General features: G+C 37.6%; 1 protein-coding gene across 3 annotated transcripts in view; it reads left to right on the top strand.

Moving 5' to 3' along the window:
* PRKAG2 (protein kinase AMP-activated non-catalytic subunit gamma 2) overlaps nt 1-15968 on the top strand; it is a 405892-nt gene that overhangs the window by 381670 nt on the left and 8254 nt on the right. For all 3 annotated transcript variants that reach the window (XM_023727952.1, XM_023727953.1, XM_004372778.2), the window contains 7 exons: nt 2645-2726; nt 3826-3884; nt 9031-9076; nt 10349-10403; nt 11993-12119; nt 15115-15280; nt 15823-15860. In XM_023727952.1, the coding sequence (XP_023583720.1) occupies nt 2645-2726; nt 3826-3884; nt 9031-9076; nt 10349-10403; nt 11993-12119; nt 15115-15280; nt 15823-15860 (573 nt within the window). The remainder of the gene's footprint in view (nt 1-2644; nt 2727-3825; nt 3885-9030; nt 9077-10348; nt 10404-11992; nt 12120-15114; nt 15281-15822; nt 15861-15968) is intronic.

Here is a 15968-nt window from a genome sequence, read left to right as displayed (position 1 = left end):
GACCAGACTTACTGGCCTGACAGAGACTGGAGAAACCCCGCAAGTATGGCCCCCAGACACCCTTTTAGCTCAGTGGTGAAGTCACTCCCAAGGTTCATTGTTCAGCAGGGGATTGGACAGCCCCATAAAACAAAGCGGGACTAATGAGGCACAGCAGTCCAGGGACAAGGACTAGAAGGCAGGAGCGGACAGGAAAGCTAGTGATAGGGAACCCAAGGTTGAAAAAGGACAGTGTCGACATGTCGTGGGGTTGTTAACCAATGTCATAAAACAATATGTGTACTGTTAAATGAGAAACTATTTGTTCTGTAAACCTTCACCTAAAGTACAATAAAAAAAAAATTAAAAGAAAATATTCTGCATCCCACTTTAGTGAGTGGTGTCTGGGGTCTTAAAAGCTAGTGAGCGGTCGTCTAAGATGCATCAGTTGGTCCTAGCCCACCTCGAGCAGAGGAGAATGAAGAACACCAAAGACACAAGGAGAATATTAGCCCAAGAGACGAAAGGGGCCACAGAAACCAGAGACTCCATCAGCCTGAGACCAGAAGAATTAGATGGTGCCCATCCTCCACCATTGACCGCCCTGACAGGGAACACAACAGAGAACCCCTGACAGAGCAGGAGAAAAGTGGGATGCAGAACTCATATTCTAGTAAAAAAGACCGAGACTGGAGGAAACCAAGAAGACATGGCCTGTCTCTGTTAACTCAGAACTAAAACCATTCCCAAAGCCAACTCTTCAGACAAACATTAGACTGGACTATAAGACATAAACTGATACTCATGAAGGGTGTGCTTCTTATTTCAAGGAGATACACGAGACTAAATGGGCAGCTCCTGTCCAGAGGCAAGATGAGAAGGCAGAAAGGGATAGGAGCTGGTTGAATGGACACCGGAAATCCAGGGTGGAAAGGAGGAGTGTGCTGTCACATTATAGGGATAGCAACTGGGGTCTCATGACAATGGGAGTATAAATTTTTGTATGAGAAACTAACTTGAGCTGTAAACTTTCACCTAAAGCACAATTAAAAAAAAAACAAAGGCGCTAGAGAGAATATGTAAGTCAGTATCAGAATATAAATCTATAACAATCAGTCTATCATCAGTGCTGAATAAACAGCTACAGATGCATTGCCTGCTGACAAAGGGTCAGAAGCTAAAAGACGATGTGCAGTTATTAACACCAGCAGTATAATTATGATGTAAAATTAAATAGGAACAGAAGAAAAGAGCGCAAAATAGCTATATGAACTGTCAGTTGATTATCAACCCCTTCTTTTCCAAAGAATATTTTATTAGCCTGTTATTAACTGTGATGCCCTTGAGTATGGATAAGCAATGTTATTTATGGATTTTTTTTCTCCACTGGTTGAAAATCTTGTTTTTACTAACTTGGAAATAAAAGTCAGAAATAAAATGTTTTTTAAAAATTAGTATGAGTAAATAATTCAACAGGAAAAAAGCTATTGCAGAAACAGTATGAATATTTGATTCTAATACAGTTTTACTTTCCAAAAATAATATTTTATCAGTTAGTTAATGTTGCCACCAGTTGTTTTATAACAGCGCATGCTTTAGGAGTTATAACTTAAAATATTGGCTAATTTAGCAGCTATACGTGATATTTTAAATTTGCTTTAATTTGCATTTCTTTGGTTATTAATTAACGTTGGATGAATTTCCACATACTTTGCTATATTTATTTAGAGGATCATTTTCAGTACTGAGCTTTTGGCTATCAGAAAATAATCATGTGTTACATCTCCGTTAGCTGGTCTGGTTTCCCAAAGGATATTTGTTACGGATATTAAATGAGGTACCATGTGTGAGCCAAGGCTTCAGACTGGTTCAGTCCAGTTTGACCCCTGCTGAGATTTACATTTCCACCCCCAGATATACTGAATCAGAATCTACAGTTTAACAGGATCCCCAAGTGCTTCTTATGTATAAACAATTCTGAGAACCACTGCTGTACTATTGGTTCTCAGAAATGGTCCCTAACCAGCAGCATTAGCATTACCTGGGAACTTGTTAGAAATACAGATTCTCAGCAGGGGTTGAAACTGGAGTGAAGCAGTTCAGAGCCCTGGTGCGAGCGTACTCTGAACAGTGCGTGACACATAATAGGCGTACAGGAATGTTTGTCTCTAGAAGATACAAAAATGCAAGTATTTGTATCTTTCCTAACTCTTCTCTCTCTGCCTCAGAAAAATGAGAAAGTATGCTTGCTTGTTTCATTATGGAACATACTAAAAACATTTACATTTCAAGTAATTTGATACAACTTCAGTGTTTTCAAATGAATTAATAATCACATTTAGGAGGAGTTAGACACTGAAGGTGAATTCTTTTATATGGTTTTAATTATATAAAGTATGTATGCAAGAGTCTTGAGAAACAATAAGAAAAAAATCATTTTGAAGTTAATTGTTACAGTTTTGAAAAGTAATCTCCAACCCCTACATGCTTGTGGGTATTATGCAAAAGGATTTTTGCTAATGTTAATACAATTATTTGTATTATGTCAAACTGAAACTTGAAGATAGTTGATGAGATCAGATCAAATATTTTAGTTGAAGGTATTTGTCTTCCTCAGACGTTGACTTTAAAAGTACATTCTCTTTTCTTTTTCTGTTTCCCTCAGGTTAAAAAGGCCTTCTTTGCCTTGGTAGCCAATGGCGTTCGAGCAGCGCCACTGTGGGAGAGTAAAAAACAAAGCTTTGTAGGTAAGCACTGTGGGCCTGGGGAAAAATCTAAAATGGGAAACCTGAAAAGCAGAAGCCTAAGGTAATTTAATAGGTGCTGATTTGAAATTCAAATGAGTAAACATGTTACCAAATTAGAAAACATTCTTGCTTTGATATACTAGTAAGATGGGGTGACTAATAAATTCAAAACACTGGTGTATTTTTATTGGGTTTCTTTTAATTTTGCAACTTTCTGGCTTATGTGCCTTTGCCAGTTCCTGTGAGCTTGGTGAACAAAATCTACATTGTAGTCACACATCAGTTAGAGCCCATGGATCAAGGTGTTGGCCCAGAATGCTGTATGCCTTCCGTGGCACATCACTGCTCACCTCTTTCACATACACCTTTTGGGTAATACGGCAAATGAGAACATTATAAAGATGATTGATGTCTTTGTTGTACAGTTAAATCATTGTCACATGATTAAAAATGTTGTACAACTTAAAACTACTTAAATTTCATCATTTTTCATCTTATAAATCATAGCAGGCAGTGGATTTTGTCTCTCATAGTAGTCATCGCATTATTTTGAAATGATCTCTTATGTCTGCCTCTCCTTCAGGCTTATAATTTCCTCACAGAAAAGGTTCACCTCTCGTTCATCTTTGTGGTCCTAGAGTCTAGCAAGTAGTATGCGCTAAATAAACGGTGACTCTTCAAATCTTCTCTCAAAACTGTTGTGTTTAGAATGCTCCCCAGGAAACAGTCTGGTCATCCACAGAGTATCATGTTCCTGAAGCTTGCTGAATACATTCTTATTTTTAAGTGTTTTAAATAATGTACCTATAGGTGCAAGTCTGTTGTGATATTTTATATTAGTAAGTTTTCTCTCATAGATTTGCCAAAACTGTGATTAATTCCATTGTACTTCCTATCAAATTTAATTTCAGCTAAATTTTTATATCTAGTTTGGTGTAGATAATTAACATATTAACAAATTAATAGTTTTAAATAACTTGCTAAACTGTGTGATATCTTTAAAGTTTATCTTTTTAAGCCTTTCTGGTAAATAGTCCAGGTTTTCTTGTCATTTGAGATTTTCTTAGTTTTACTTTTAACATTTAATTGTTTGTTCCAGGAATGCTAACAATTACAGATTTCATAAATATACTCCATAGATACTACAAATCACCCATGGTGAGTGCCATAGTCTTTCTGTCAGTAATTAAAGCTGTGTGTGTCCCTGTCTGTGTAAAGAGGTGTGGACATTTTAAGATTCTTGTGGAACTTTTACTTTCTTTTTTGCCATAGGAGTGGTGGCGGTGGTTGATTTTTCAAATATATATAATGGTAAACAGTTAGCTTTGCCCCAAATCATTCATACATTTGAAGCTTGAAAAAGGTAGTCTTGGGGAAAATAAAAGGAAATCCTTGGGTTAGTGAAAATCTACATGCTTATTTATTACCTAGATATTCTATAAGTTTCACTGAATTTATGATTACTGATCTGTAAGAGCATTATGGACACATTCTAGTGTTGAGACTTTGCCTCAGACCTGTGAGTGAATTGAATGGGGCCCTCCTGCCCACCATGCTCCTCACCAGGAACTGCCTTCAATAATGACCTCGCTCTTGAGATGAGACTGCCACAGGGTTGTCTTTATAGGCCTGTTGATAAAAGTATAGTTTCATGCAGTAACCCCAAGAACTATATGTATTTTGGGGTTTTAAAGAAGTAAAACTTAACACGGAAGAAATTAAGTTTTTGACATTTTTCTGCCAATTGTTGTTGGCTAATTTTAGTGGCAGAATTCCCTGTCCAGCTGAGAACACAGTTCCGTAAGAAAGCCACTTCTGTTCTTTAATGTTTGTTTTATTCAGTGGGAGGGGTGGGAGGGGGAGAGCAGGGGCAGATCTGTAAACTTTATTTGTTTCTTTAACTATATTTTGGGTATCTAAAAGGTAAAAGTCGATACAGTTAATACTATTTTTATGTGTAATGTTCAGTAGTGCCCAATAATTAAATTCCTATATGAATGGGAGAATAAGTTTCTTTGTAAGACATATTCTTAGAAGGAATTTTTACCAAAAATTCTGTTACGTGTTCTATATTTACTTCAAATAACATGTCTGGTTTGTTAAATATTACCAACACAAGTAAATACTATTTTTCCGTAAAATGGTCATATCTCTCCTTTTGGACTAGCAAAATCAGCACAAATGTGGTTATTAAATGAACAGATTTTGGTAAAATACAATCAAACTACATGTAACAAATCTCAGCAGTAGTTAATTAAATCAAAATTGTTAAAAGCAATTACAGGCATACCTCATTTTATTGCACTTCGCTTTATTGTGCTTCACAGATAAATTGCATTTTTTTTACAAATTGAAGGTATGTGGCAACCCTGCGTCAAGCGAGTCTGTCAGCGCCATTTTTCCAACAGCATGTGCTCACCTCATGTCTCTGTATCACATTTTGGTAATTCTTGCAATATTTCAAACCTTTTCATTATTATTATATCTGTTACAGTGATCCGTGATCGGTGATCTTTGATGTTACCATTATAATTGTTTTAGGGCGCTACAAACCATGCCCATATAAGATGGCGAACTTAATGGATAAATGTTGTGTGTGTTCTGACTGCTCCTCTGACCAGCCATTCTCCTGTCTCTCTCTCTCCTCGGGCCTCCCTAGTCTCTGAGACATGACAATATTGAAATTAGGCCAATTGATAACCCTACAATAGCCTCTAAGTGTTCAAGTGAAAGGAAGAGTTGTACATCTCTCATCTTAAAAAACTAAAAATGATTAAGCATAGTCAGTAAGGCATGTCAAAAGCTGAGATAGGCTGAAAGCAAGGCCTCTTGCACCAAACAGTTAGCCAAGTTGTGAATGCAAAGGAAAAGTTCTTGAAGGAAATTATAAGTGCTACTCCAGTGAACACATGAATGATAAAAAAGCAAAACAGCCTTATTGCTGATATGGAGAAAGTAGTGATCTGGATAAAAGATCAAACCAGCTACACTCCCTTAAGTTAAAACCTAATCCAGAGCAAGGCCCTAACTCTTCAATTCTGTGAAGGCTGAGAGAGGTGAGAAAGCCACAGCTACTGATTGCTTTTGTTGGCTGAAAGCAGAGAATAACAGAAAGTTGTTTACCTGTGTTTTATTGACTGTGCAAAGGCATTTGACAGGTGGATCAATTTGAAGCTAGCAGAGGTTGGTTCATGAGGTTTAGGGGAAGAAGCCGTCTCCATAATATAAAAGTGCCAGGTGAAGCAGCAAGTGCTGCTGTAGAAGCTGCACCAAGTTATCCAGAAGATCTAGCTAAGATAATTGATGAAGGTGGCTACACTAAACAATAGATTTTCAATGTAGAGAAAATGGCCTTATATTGGAAGAAGGTGTCATTTAGGACTTTCATAGCTAGAGGGGAGAAGTCAGTGCCTGGCTTCAAAGCTTCAAAGGACAGGCTGACTCTCTTGTTAGGGGCTAATGGAGCTGGTGACTTTAAGTTGAAGCCAGTGCTCATTTACCATTCTGAAAATACTAGAGTGCTCTTTAGAATTAGGCTAAATCTACTCTGCCTGTGCTCTGTAAATGGAACAACAAAGCCTGGATGACAGCATATCTGTTTACAACATGGTTTACTGGATATTTTAAGCCCACTCTTAAGACCTGCTGCTCAGAAAAAAAGATGCCTTTCAAAATATTACTGCTCATTGACAATGCACCTGGTCATCCAAGAGCTCTGATGGAGATGTTCAATGAAATTAATGCTGTTTTCATGCCTCCTAACACAACATCCATTCTGCAGCCCATGGATCAAGGAGTCACTTTGACTTTCAAGTCTTATTATGTAAGAAATACATTTCATAAGGCTGTACCTGCCATAGATAGTGATTCCTCTGATGGACCTGGGCAAAGTAAATTGAAAACCTTCTGGAAAGGATTCACCATTCCAGATGCCATTAAGAACATTTGTGATTCATGGAAGGAGGCCAAAATATCAACAGTAACAGGAGTTTAGAAGAAGTTGATTCCAACCCTCATGGATGACTTTGAGGGGTTCAAGACTTGAGAGGAGGAAGTAACTGCAAATGTGGTAGAAATAGCAAGAGAACTAGAATTAGAAGTGAAGCCTGAAGCTGTGACTGAATTGCTGCAATCTCATGATAAAACTTTAATGAATGAAGGGGGTGCTTCTTATTGATTAGCAAAGAAAGTGGTTTATTGAGATGAAATCTTTTCCTGGTGAAGATGCTGTGAACATTGTTGAAATGACAACAAAGAATTTAGAATATTACATCAACTTAGTTGATAAAGCAGCGGCAGTGTTTGAGAGAATTAACTCCAGTTTTGAAAGAAGTTCTACTGTGGGTAAAATACTAGCAAACAGCAATGCATGCTACAGAGAAATCTTTCATGAGAGGAAGAGTCAACTGATGCAGCAAACTTCACTGTTGTCTTATTTTAAGAAATTGCCACAGCCACCCCAGCCTTCAGCAACCACCACCCTGATCAGTCAGCAGCCGTCAACATCGAGCCAAGACCCTCCACCAGCAAAAGGATTACAACTCCCTGATGGCTCAGATGATGGTTAGTATTTGTTAGCAATGAAGTATTTTTTAATTAAGGTACGTACATTGTTTCTTTAGACATAATGCTGTTGCACACTTAATAGACTACAGTATAGTGTAAACATAACTTTCATGTGCACTGGGAAACCAAAAAATTTGTGTGACTCACTTTATTGCAATACTTGCTTTATTGCGGTGGTCTGGAACTGAACCTGCAATATCTCTGAGGTATGCCTGTATGTCTAAATTTACAGCCCAAAGTTTTTCATACTTGAGGAAGCATCTTTTTCTCCACTTTCAAGTCATTTTCTAATTGTGAACAGAAACAATACTATTGTAAAAGCTGTTTTATTTTATTTTACAAGTATTCATTTGATTTTTATATATTGACCATTGACTTATTTTTGCAAAATTCACTTATTAATTCTAGTAGCCTTTTTGTAGCTTTGTTAAGATTTTCTAGGAGTCCTTGGGTGGTACAGTGGTTAATGCACTCAGCTACTAACTGAAAGGTTGGAGGTTTGAATCCACCCAGAGGTGCCTTGGAAGAAAGGCCTGGCGATCTTCTACAAAGATTACAGCCATTGAAACCCTATGGAGCACAGTTCTGCTCTGACACACATGAGGTCTCCATGAGTTGGGTTCGACTCTATGGCAACTGGCTTTTTTTTTTTTTTTTTTTTAAATGAACATGAGATAGTCTTTTTCCTTTCTTCCATGCCTTGACTCAGGTTTTTCTTCTTGTTTTATTTAAATCCCACCTGTCATGCAGATCCTGGCTGAAATCCTACTTCTCAAAGCTTTCCTGTTCATCTCTACTTTCTCTGAATCCTTGAGCCCTAAATCTTTTAGAGTATGGCCTTACTATATATCTTTCTTCAACTCTTAAGTGGCATTTTTATATAAAATTATCTTAAGGTTGCCAGCCACCTGGATTTTAAGCTTCAAGATGAGACAGGTTTTCTCATTGCAGATGCCCTCGTAAGTCCCCTGTGATGCTGAGAGTGTAGTCATTGTTTGGAAACTGAGCTGGGGAGCAGGAGCCAGAAGGGGTGGCGTAGAGAGCTGAAGTCCGTTGAGCACCTGCTCTCGACCACACGCGCTGTCTCATGTAATCCTCTCAGAGGCTTATTTGGAGGCTGTTTTTATTCAATTGTATAGTAGAGGAGAAGATCCAGAAAAGGGAAATAATTTGCCCAAGAAGAGCAACTAAGAAGGAGTGGTAAAGCTAGAGTTGAGATTTGGAGCAGATCTGAGAGATTGCATAATTAGTTTGTGTCACCCTGTGCTGTTCACCTTATAGGCATTGTACCCACTCTGCCTTGGTAACCACTTGGTGACATGACCCAGCATAAACTGATCTTTGGACCCGATTTTAGCCCATGACTTAACCAAGTGCCTTTTTTAAATTGGAAGTGCTATGCTAAAAATCTTCTGTATCAAAAAAGGAGGACTAAGTGTATGTGTTTGTGTATATGTGTTTTAAAACTTACGTGTTAGAAATTTTCAAGTTGAATTACTGAAAAGATAGTATTATACTGGTTTATTATGTTTTAAGTTTATGAAATATCTACCTTCAAAGAAGTACAGAGCATTTTACATGTTTCTCATTTATAGTACAAGTATTTCTGAATTACCATCTGGATTGCTCCCATCTGTTAAATTATCAGACTCGATAAGTTATGAAATAGTAGATTAATTTCCTTTTTCTCATTTTGTGAATGTTAACATTTGTAAATAAGAATTTTCCTTATTTGCAGGTACAGATTTATGAATTAGAGGAACATAAGATTGAAACATGGAGGGGTAAGCATTACTGTAGGATTGTCAATATCTTTTAATAACGGGAAAAAAATATTTATACTTAATGTATAAAATATACCTTAATACCTCAGATCCTTTTCTCTCTGCCTAGTAGTAGACTGTTTGTTAAAACATCATTCCATTTATTTCTATCTTAATTTTCGATAGTATGCCATAGTACTGTAATTATTACCTATTCTGCTTAATAGACATTTATAGAGCACCTATAGCACGCTGGAGCCCTGGTAGCACAGTGGTTAAGCATTTGGCTGCTAACCAAAAGGTCAGCAGTTCAGATCCCCCAGCCGCTCCTTGGAAACGCTATGGGGTAGTTCTACCCTGTCCTGTAGGGTCGCTATGAGTCAGAATCGATTCAACAGCAACAAGTTTGGTTGGTTTTGGTGTAGCATGCAAGGCCGTGTTCTAGGTCTGAGAATATAAAGATGACTGAACTGACCAGAGCCCGCTCAGTGCCTGCATGGAGCCTGCGTTCTAGTAGTGTTACCCTCAAGCATGTGCCTCTATATAGAAAATGCACCAAAGGGGTGCCTAACTTCAACAAAAGCAAGGCTCTACCCTTATTTAAACTTTAATAACTATTTCTTACAAAGTACGGAGAAACATAGAACAAGTGAATCTTAAACTAGATGATTTGGATCAAATAACAGGAGAAGAACTTCAAGAACTTCAAAACTTTCTTTTGTTTATAACATTGAAATTCACCATTTGTAATCATAATACCCTTTTCTGAAATGGAACCATTTTTTAAAGTCTAATTGCATAATTATAAATTGGTCCTTCTAAATGATAACACCCTTCAGAACCTTTGGGTAGAAATACAGGGACCAAATGAAAGGAAATTTTGAACTTGAAATCGAGGAGTTAAGCTTTGCACTTCACATGATATGCCTGTTATTGTAAGCAATCTTTGTAACTGGTTGTAAAATCTAACATCCATTAGCATTCTGGTGACTTCTACTGGTATTAGATTACTCTTTTACCAAATTTCTTGGATTTTCTTCTGCATTTTTAAACATCTGTTGAATATTGTTTTTTAAATATTTAAATTTTTCTACAAAGGCAACATACTGGAAACAGTTGGGAAGTTTTTAAAATAGTCATGACTGTAATGGACCCAGTAGTTTTGGATAAATTAAATTTCGTTGATTTGAGTTTTTAATCCTAATTATTACCTATCAATTGAAGGGTATTTTATTTAATAACTGCAAACAACAGATGTGTTACTAACTTTGTATTTTCTTTCTATAAATACAGAGCTTTATTTACAAGAAACATTTAAGCCTTTAGTGAATATATCTCCAGATGCAAGGTAAACTTGTAATTTTTCTCCTTTGGAAGCATTTAGACATTCATTCAGGTTATCTGTTTTGTTACCATAATAGATAGACAGTAAAACATGGTTTTCTGTCAAGATACAGACCAGCTTCCATAATTTCAACTAGTAAATTAAATAAATTTAGGGACACTAGAAGTAACAGCAATTGTTGGCCCAAATGATTGATAGTGAACTAGGAAAAGGGTCATAATAAGCAGTTTTGAAAATTCACATTGCCCGCAGAAATCCGTCTAGGGAGCTTGTTAAAATTTCAGATTCCTGGGCTGTACCCTTGACCTATTAAATCAGTCTTTAGAAGGTAGTGCCCAGGAATATGCTTTCAAACAACTCCACAGTGATTTTGATACACACTGAAGTTTAAAAATCAATACCTGAGAGATTTGTACACCAGTGTTCATGGCAGCACTATTCTTCACAGTAGCCAAAAAGTGGAAACAGCCCAAATGTCCGTCAACAGATGAATGGACAAACAAAATGTGGTATATACATACAGTGGAATATTATTTAGCCGTAAAGAGAAATGAAGTCCTAATGCATGCTGTGACACCGATGAACCTTGAAAACATCATGCTGAGTGAAATAAGTCAGACACAAAGGACAAATACTGTATGGTTTCCCTTGTGTGAAATACCTAGAATAGGCAAATTCATAGAGACAGAAAGTAGATGAGGGGTTACCAGGGGCAGGAGGGGGGCTGGGCAGGGGAGTTATTGCTGAATGGGTACAAAGTTTTTGTTAGAGTGATGACAAAGTTTTGGAAATAGATAATGGTGATGGTTGCCCAACATTGTGAATATAATTGACATGTCACTGAATTATACACTTAAAGTGGTTGAAATGGCAACTTTTATATATATTTCATCATAATAAAATAATTGTTTTTTAATCAAAGTATATTAGACATTCCTTCAGAGGAGTCACAAGAATGAGTTGCCTTCTCTGCAAGTCTTCTAGCTACTAATACTTTTTGATCCAGGCCTTCTGGAACGGATCTGATCCACATTTGTATAAAAGCATTTTCTAAATTCTAGACCACTCTATAGAGAAAGCCAAACGTTTGTTTTTATTATTCTTTTATTTCCAAATCCTAACAAAAAGATCAATCCCACTGAGCCTTCTTATCGGCAGCGCAGGAGAGGCCCAGAGGAGAACAGAAGTGCCCGCTCTGCAGAACCCAAGAGTGGGGCTCCCCCAGAGTCCCCACAGGATCATCAGCCCCTGCGCCCAGTGAGCCTGTCGCTGCGCTTTCTCGCTTAGCTGTCCTCAGGGTTTAGGTTCTGCCGTTCTTCAGATAAAATCATTAAACGTGCCATTGAACATCTCCTCTTCTAGAGACTTGTAGCTCACACTTATACATGAGATTTAGTAACATAGATTGTAAAAAATCAAAATATTTACTGAAATCTCCAATTTAAAAATCTTCCAAAACACCGTTTTAAGTTGATCAACCTTTTATTATTCTAATATAAAAACACATAAAATGCTTTCAAAGCAGGGGTGGTCCAAATGTTTTCTGGGTTTTCTTTAAAGCCTCCTAACAACTTTAATGGCTTTTCCCACAGCCTCTTCGATGCTGTATACTCGTTGATCAAAAATAAAATCCACAGATTGCCAGTTATTGACCCTATCAGTGGGAATGCACTTTATATACTTACCCACAAAAGAATCCTCAAGTTTCTCCAGCTTTTTGTAAGTAGCTTTTAGTGTTTCTAAAGACATAGTTGCATTTGCTTTAACTAATTTACTTCAGTGGTTAAGAGCTATGGCTGCTAACCAAAAGGTCGGCAGTTCAAATCCACCAGCTACTCCTTGGAAACCCTTTGGGACAGTTCTACTGTGTCCTCTAGAGTTGCTATGAGTCAGAATCGACTCGACGGCAATGGGTTTAATTTACTTCAAGTAAATTGGCTCCCATTACCCTCAGTAGAAGAAATTGTTAGCTTTGAGGTCTCCATTTCTAAACTTCAGTTTCTCAACTTACTGTTTGAATTGTACATTCTCAAAGTTGATTCCAGTTAAAACGTGATCACCTTTCAGTGCAAGTATCAAAATTTAAAAAACACTTGAAATTCTGTTTAAATTAGAATATTGTATCACCTAAAATATGAAGGGATATAAAGCAGATTGAAGTCAGTCCAATTAAGGAACTGCTGTACAAGATAAATTGAACCAATATACATAGCCAGAAAAAAGCCTTTGAATGCTTTATTGATGTGGTGGTTTTTAAAAACATGTTCAAAAATTCTGTCCTCAAGATTGTCTTAGTATCTTGTTATTAACTGCAGCCATGATAGAAAAACCCAAAGCAAATAAAATTTTGGCAAGAGAGTACCATGTTGGTCCAAATTAGGGCTATATTATCTGTATGTTTTCTCAAATGCTTTGAAATGAGATGGTTTCATACTCAAGCAACAGTTAGAACCTCTTTGGTCGGCAGTATTTAAAGGGGCTGAGACTGAACAAGGAGTTTCATAAGAGAACTTTTATTATTTCCTTTTAATTACATGCACTAAATTTGAGGTTATAAGTAATTGTTCAAATAGAACCACTAGGAAGCCTCATTAATGGCTCAGAGAGATCATTTGAACAGTCATTTTAGAAGACTTGACTAGACATTAAAAATCTGCCTCAAATTAGTGTTCGCGTTTCCTTCTCCACAGCCTCAGAGAAGGAGCTAAGACAGCACTCTGTAGGAGAAGGGGCCAGAGCTCCTCTTTGGGATGCTGCCTCACAGCACACCCAGGGCTGGTGCCTGAGGGAAGTGCCTGTCCGTCAAACCAGTCCTGTAATTTCATAGTTTGACTGTGTAAATAATGCTTTTCATGTTTAAATCAATGCTAAGAAGGAAGCTAGGAAGGAGAAGAACGATTTACGAAAAAGTGTGGGGTTTAATGAAGAGAAAGCATGTAGGCGAGAAGCCCTGGGTGAGGTGAGGTGTGGTGTCACTCACCAGACCTGCCCTCCTTTCTCCAGGGAGGCACATGCTGTGGCGGTGCTTTGAGGGCTCACGGATGCCGGGCCTTCAGCTCATTTAATCCTCCGAGTAATAATCTAAAATAATATTAATTATGAGAGCTAACTGCGTTAAGCATTTACTGTATGTCCAACAGTAGCTGAAGCACTTCACCTGACATATCTAGTCCTCACTACTCCCCTATCACATAGGTGTTTTTATTAATACCATTTGGTAGGTGATGAAGCTAAGAGAGATTCAGTCACTGCCTAGGTTGGTGGCTGGTCAGGGTACAGCCAGCATTTGAACCTCGTGCTCTAATCCTGCAGCCACTCCTAACCGCATGGCGCTCTCCCAGCAGACGGTTTGGGAGGCGTTTTTACCTCCATTGTGCATGTGTGGCACCTGACCCAGAAGGATTAAGAATGGGGCCCAAAGTCACACAGAGACTCCCCCAGTGGTCAGCCTGAAACCCAGGAGGTCAGTGTCCAAAGCCTACACGCACCCTTCTTACTGCCCTGCTGCCATAAAAGAAGCGAGTGGTTGTTTGAGATAGTCCTTTGGCTTACCTACTTTAGATTTTTCCCCTCTGTAAAAATCAGGAAGGTTGCCTCTGCCCGCTACTGCCTTAGATTTGGGCCAATATGGTAATTAGGATATTCCAAATATTCTAATATACTAGAATATTCAGTTTCCAGATAAAAATGTAGAATTTTAAATGAATAACTTTCAGAACCTGATCTATACTGAATTATGAGATTATTTTCTGAGAAAAGACAGCATTACCCTTCAAGACATTTGAAGATTAGCCTGAGCATACAGTAAAGAACAGGGAATTGTCCGATACTGAGATGGACTAGATGACCTAATAGGTCTTTTTTTTTTTTTCTCTAAATTTCTAGGATTCTCATGCTTTGAATATTGATGAACTCTTTGACTTGAACATTTTGTTTCTTCTAATTGTTCATCTTTTCCTGATAATTATAAGGTACACCAGGAGGATGGAATCAACTGTACCCTTTATAAAAGGTGGATTTTTGAAACCGTAGACCTTGTTTTGCTGTAGTCAAATGTGATCCTAGACTTCTCTCTTCTGACTTCTCCCTCCTCCTTTAAAACAGCCTATGAAAAGAAAAGTTAATTTTAAAGGTTCTTCTAATTCTGTTCAGTTGGCTTCTTGTTTGTTCCTGGTAGACAAAAGTTGGAGTCGTGCAGAGGCCTGTTCAGGAGGTAGAGGGGGGATGGATGAGGACTAGCTCAGCGGGGCTCAGCACAGCCACCAGCATGTGCACTGAGTCGGAGGTTTGGAAACGTGTGGGTTCTCAGTACATACCACCTAAAGCTGAGCGCAGGACCAGGCTGTCGCATGAATAATTGAGAAGAAAGGATTCCTGGTGGCTGCCAGGTCTTAATTTCCCAAATCGGCCTATTGTTCTCTTCCTCTGCCCACTTTTTAGCAGATAAAGAGGAGAAGGAGAAAAATGTTAAATATTAGTGCCATTCAATATTTTATTAAATAATTAAATATCAAGTATAGGTATACGAACTGGTTTGAACAAAAAATACAATTCTAATAAGTCAGGTTTTTTTATATTAATTCAGACATCCAGGTAGATTGTTAGAGAAAACTAACTAATTTGCTTGTACATAGTTTTCACTCAAATCTGGACATTTGAATATTAAAAAGGTATATTTTGGTTCTAGAACATTTGCATTTATCTTCCTGTTTAGATGTCTGATATGCCAAAGCCTGCCTTCATGAAGCAGAACCTGGATGAGCTTGGAATAGGAACATACCACAACATTGCCTTTATACATCCAGACACTCCCATCATTAAAGCCTTGAACATATTTGTAGAAAGACGAATATCAGCTTTGCCGGTTGTGGATGAGTCAGGTTTGTGTGTTTGGCCATACCAGTTGAACAGAAACAACTGCTTATCTCATTAGGGTAAAATTATTTTTAAATGACCTAGCATATCAGAGAAGTGTGGGAAATGAAAATTTAGATCTGAGGGGTAGATTCAGCACCAGGAAGCACACAGGATATAATAATTTTAAACTTGTTTATTTTCATATTTTCCATTAAAATATGATTTCATGTCCATTTAAAAATAAACATGCTGATTTTATTTATTAATGTTTAATTCCTGGTTATAAGGAGACCTGGTGGTGCAGTGGTTAAGCGCTGGCCTACTAACCGAAAGGTCAGCAGTTCGAACCCATCAGTTACTCCACGGAAGAAAGATGTGGCAGTCTGCTTCCGTAAAGATTACAGCCTTGGAAACCCTATGGAGCAGTCCTACCCTGTCCTATAGGGTCACTATGAGTCAGAATCGACTTGACAACAGTGGGTTTGATTTTTTTGTTTCGTTTTAAATTGTTATTTGTTTTTTTTTTTCCCTAAGATGTTTTTCTAACATATATTTTCATTTTTAGGAAAAGTTGTAGATATTTATTCCAAATTTGATGTAATTGTAAGTATTTTTTGTTTGTTAAACCTGTTATCCAGAATGCATTTTGAAACATGTTCATTAATCTAATTTTGTGTTTTTCTCTAATGATTTCTAACTTTTTTGAGTGTG

The sequence above is a fragment of the Trichechus manatus genome, unplaced genomic scaffold (assembly GCF_000243295.1).
Source record: "Trichechus manatus latirostris isolate Lorelei unplaced genomic scaffold, TriManLat1.0 scaffold00020, whole genome shotgun sequence".
In the NCBI taxonomy this organism is placed as follows: domain Eukaryota; kingdom Metazoa; phylum Chordata; class Mammalia; order Sirenia; family Trichechidae; genus Trichechus; species Trichechus manatus.
The sequence above is the reverse complement of the archived record's forward strand: the minus strand, read 5'-3'. Positions and strand labels throughout refer to the sequence as shown.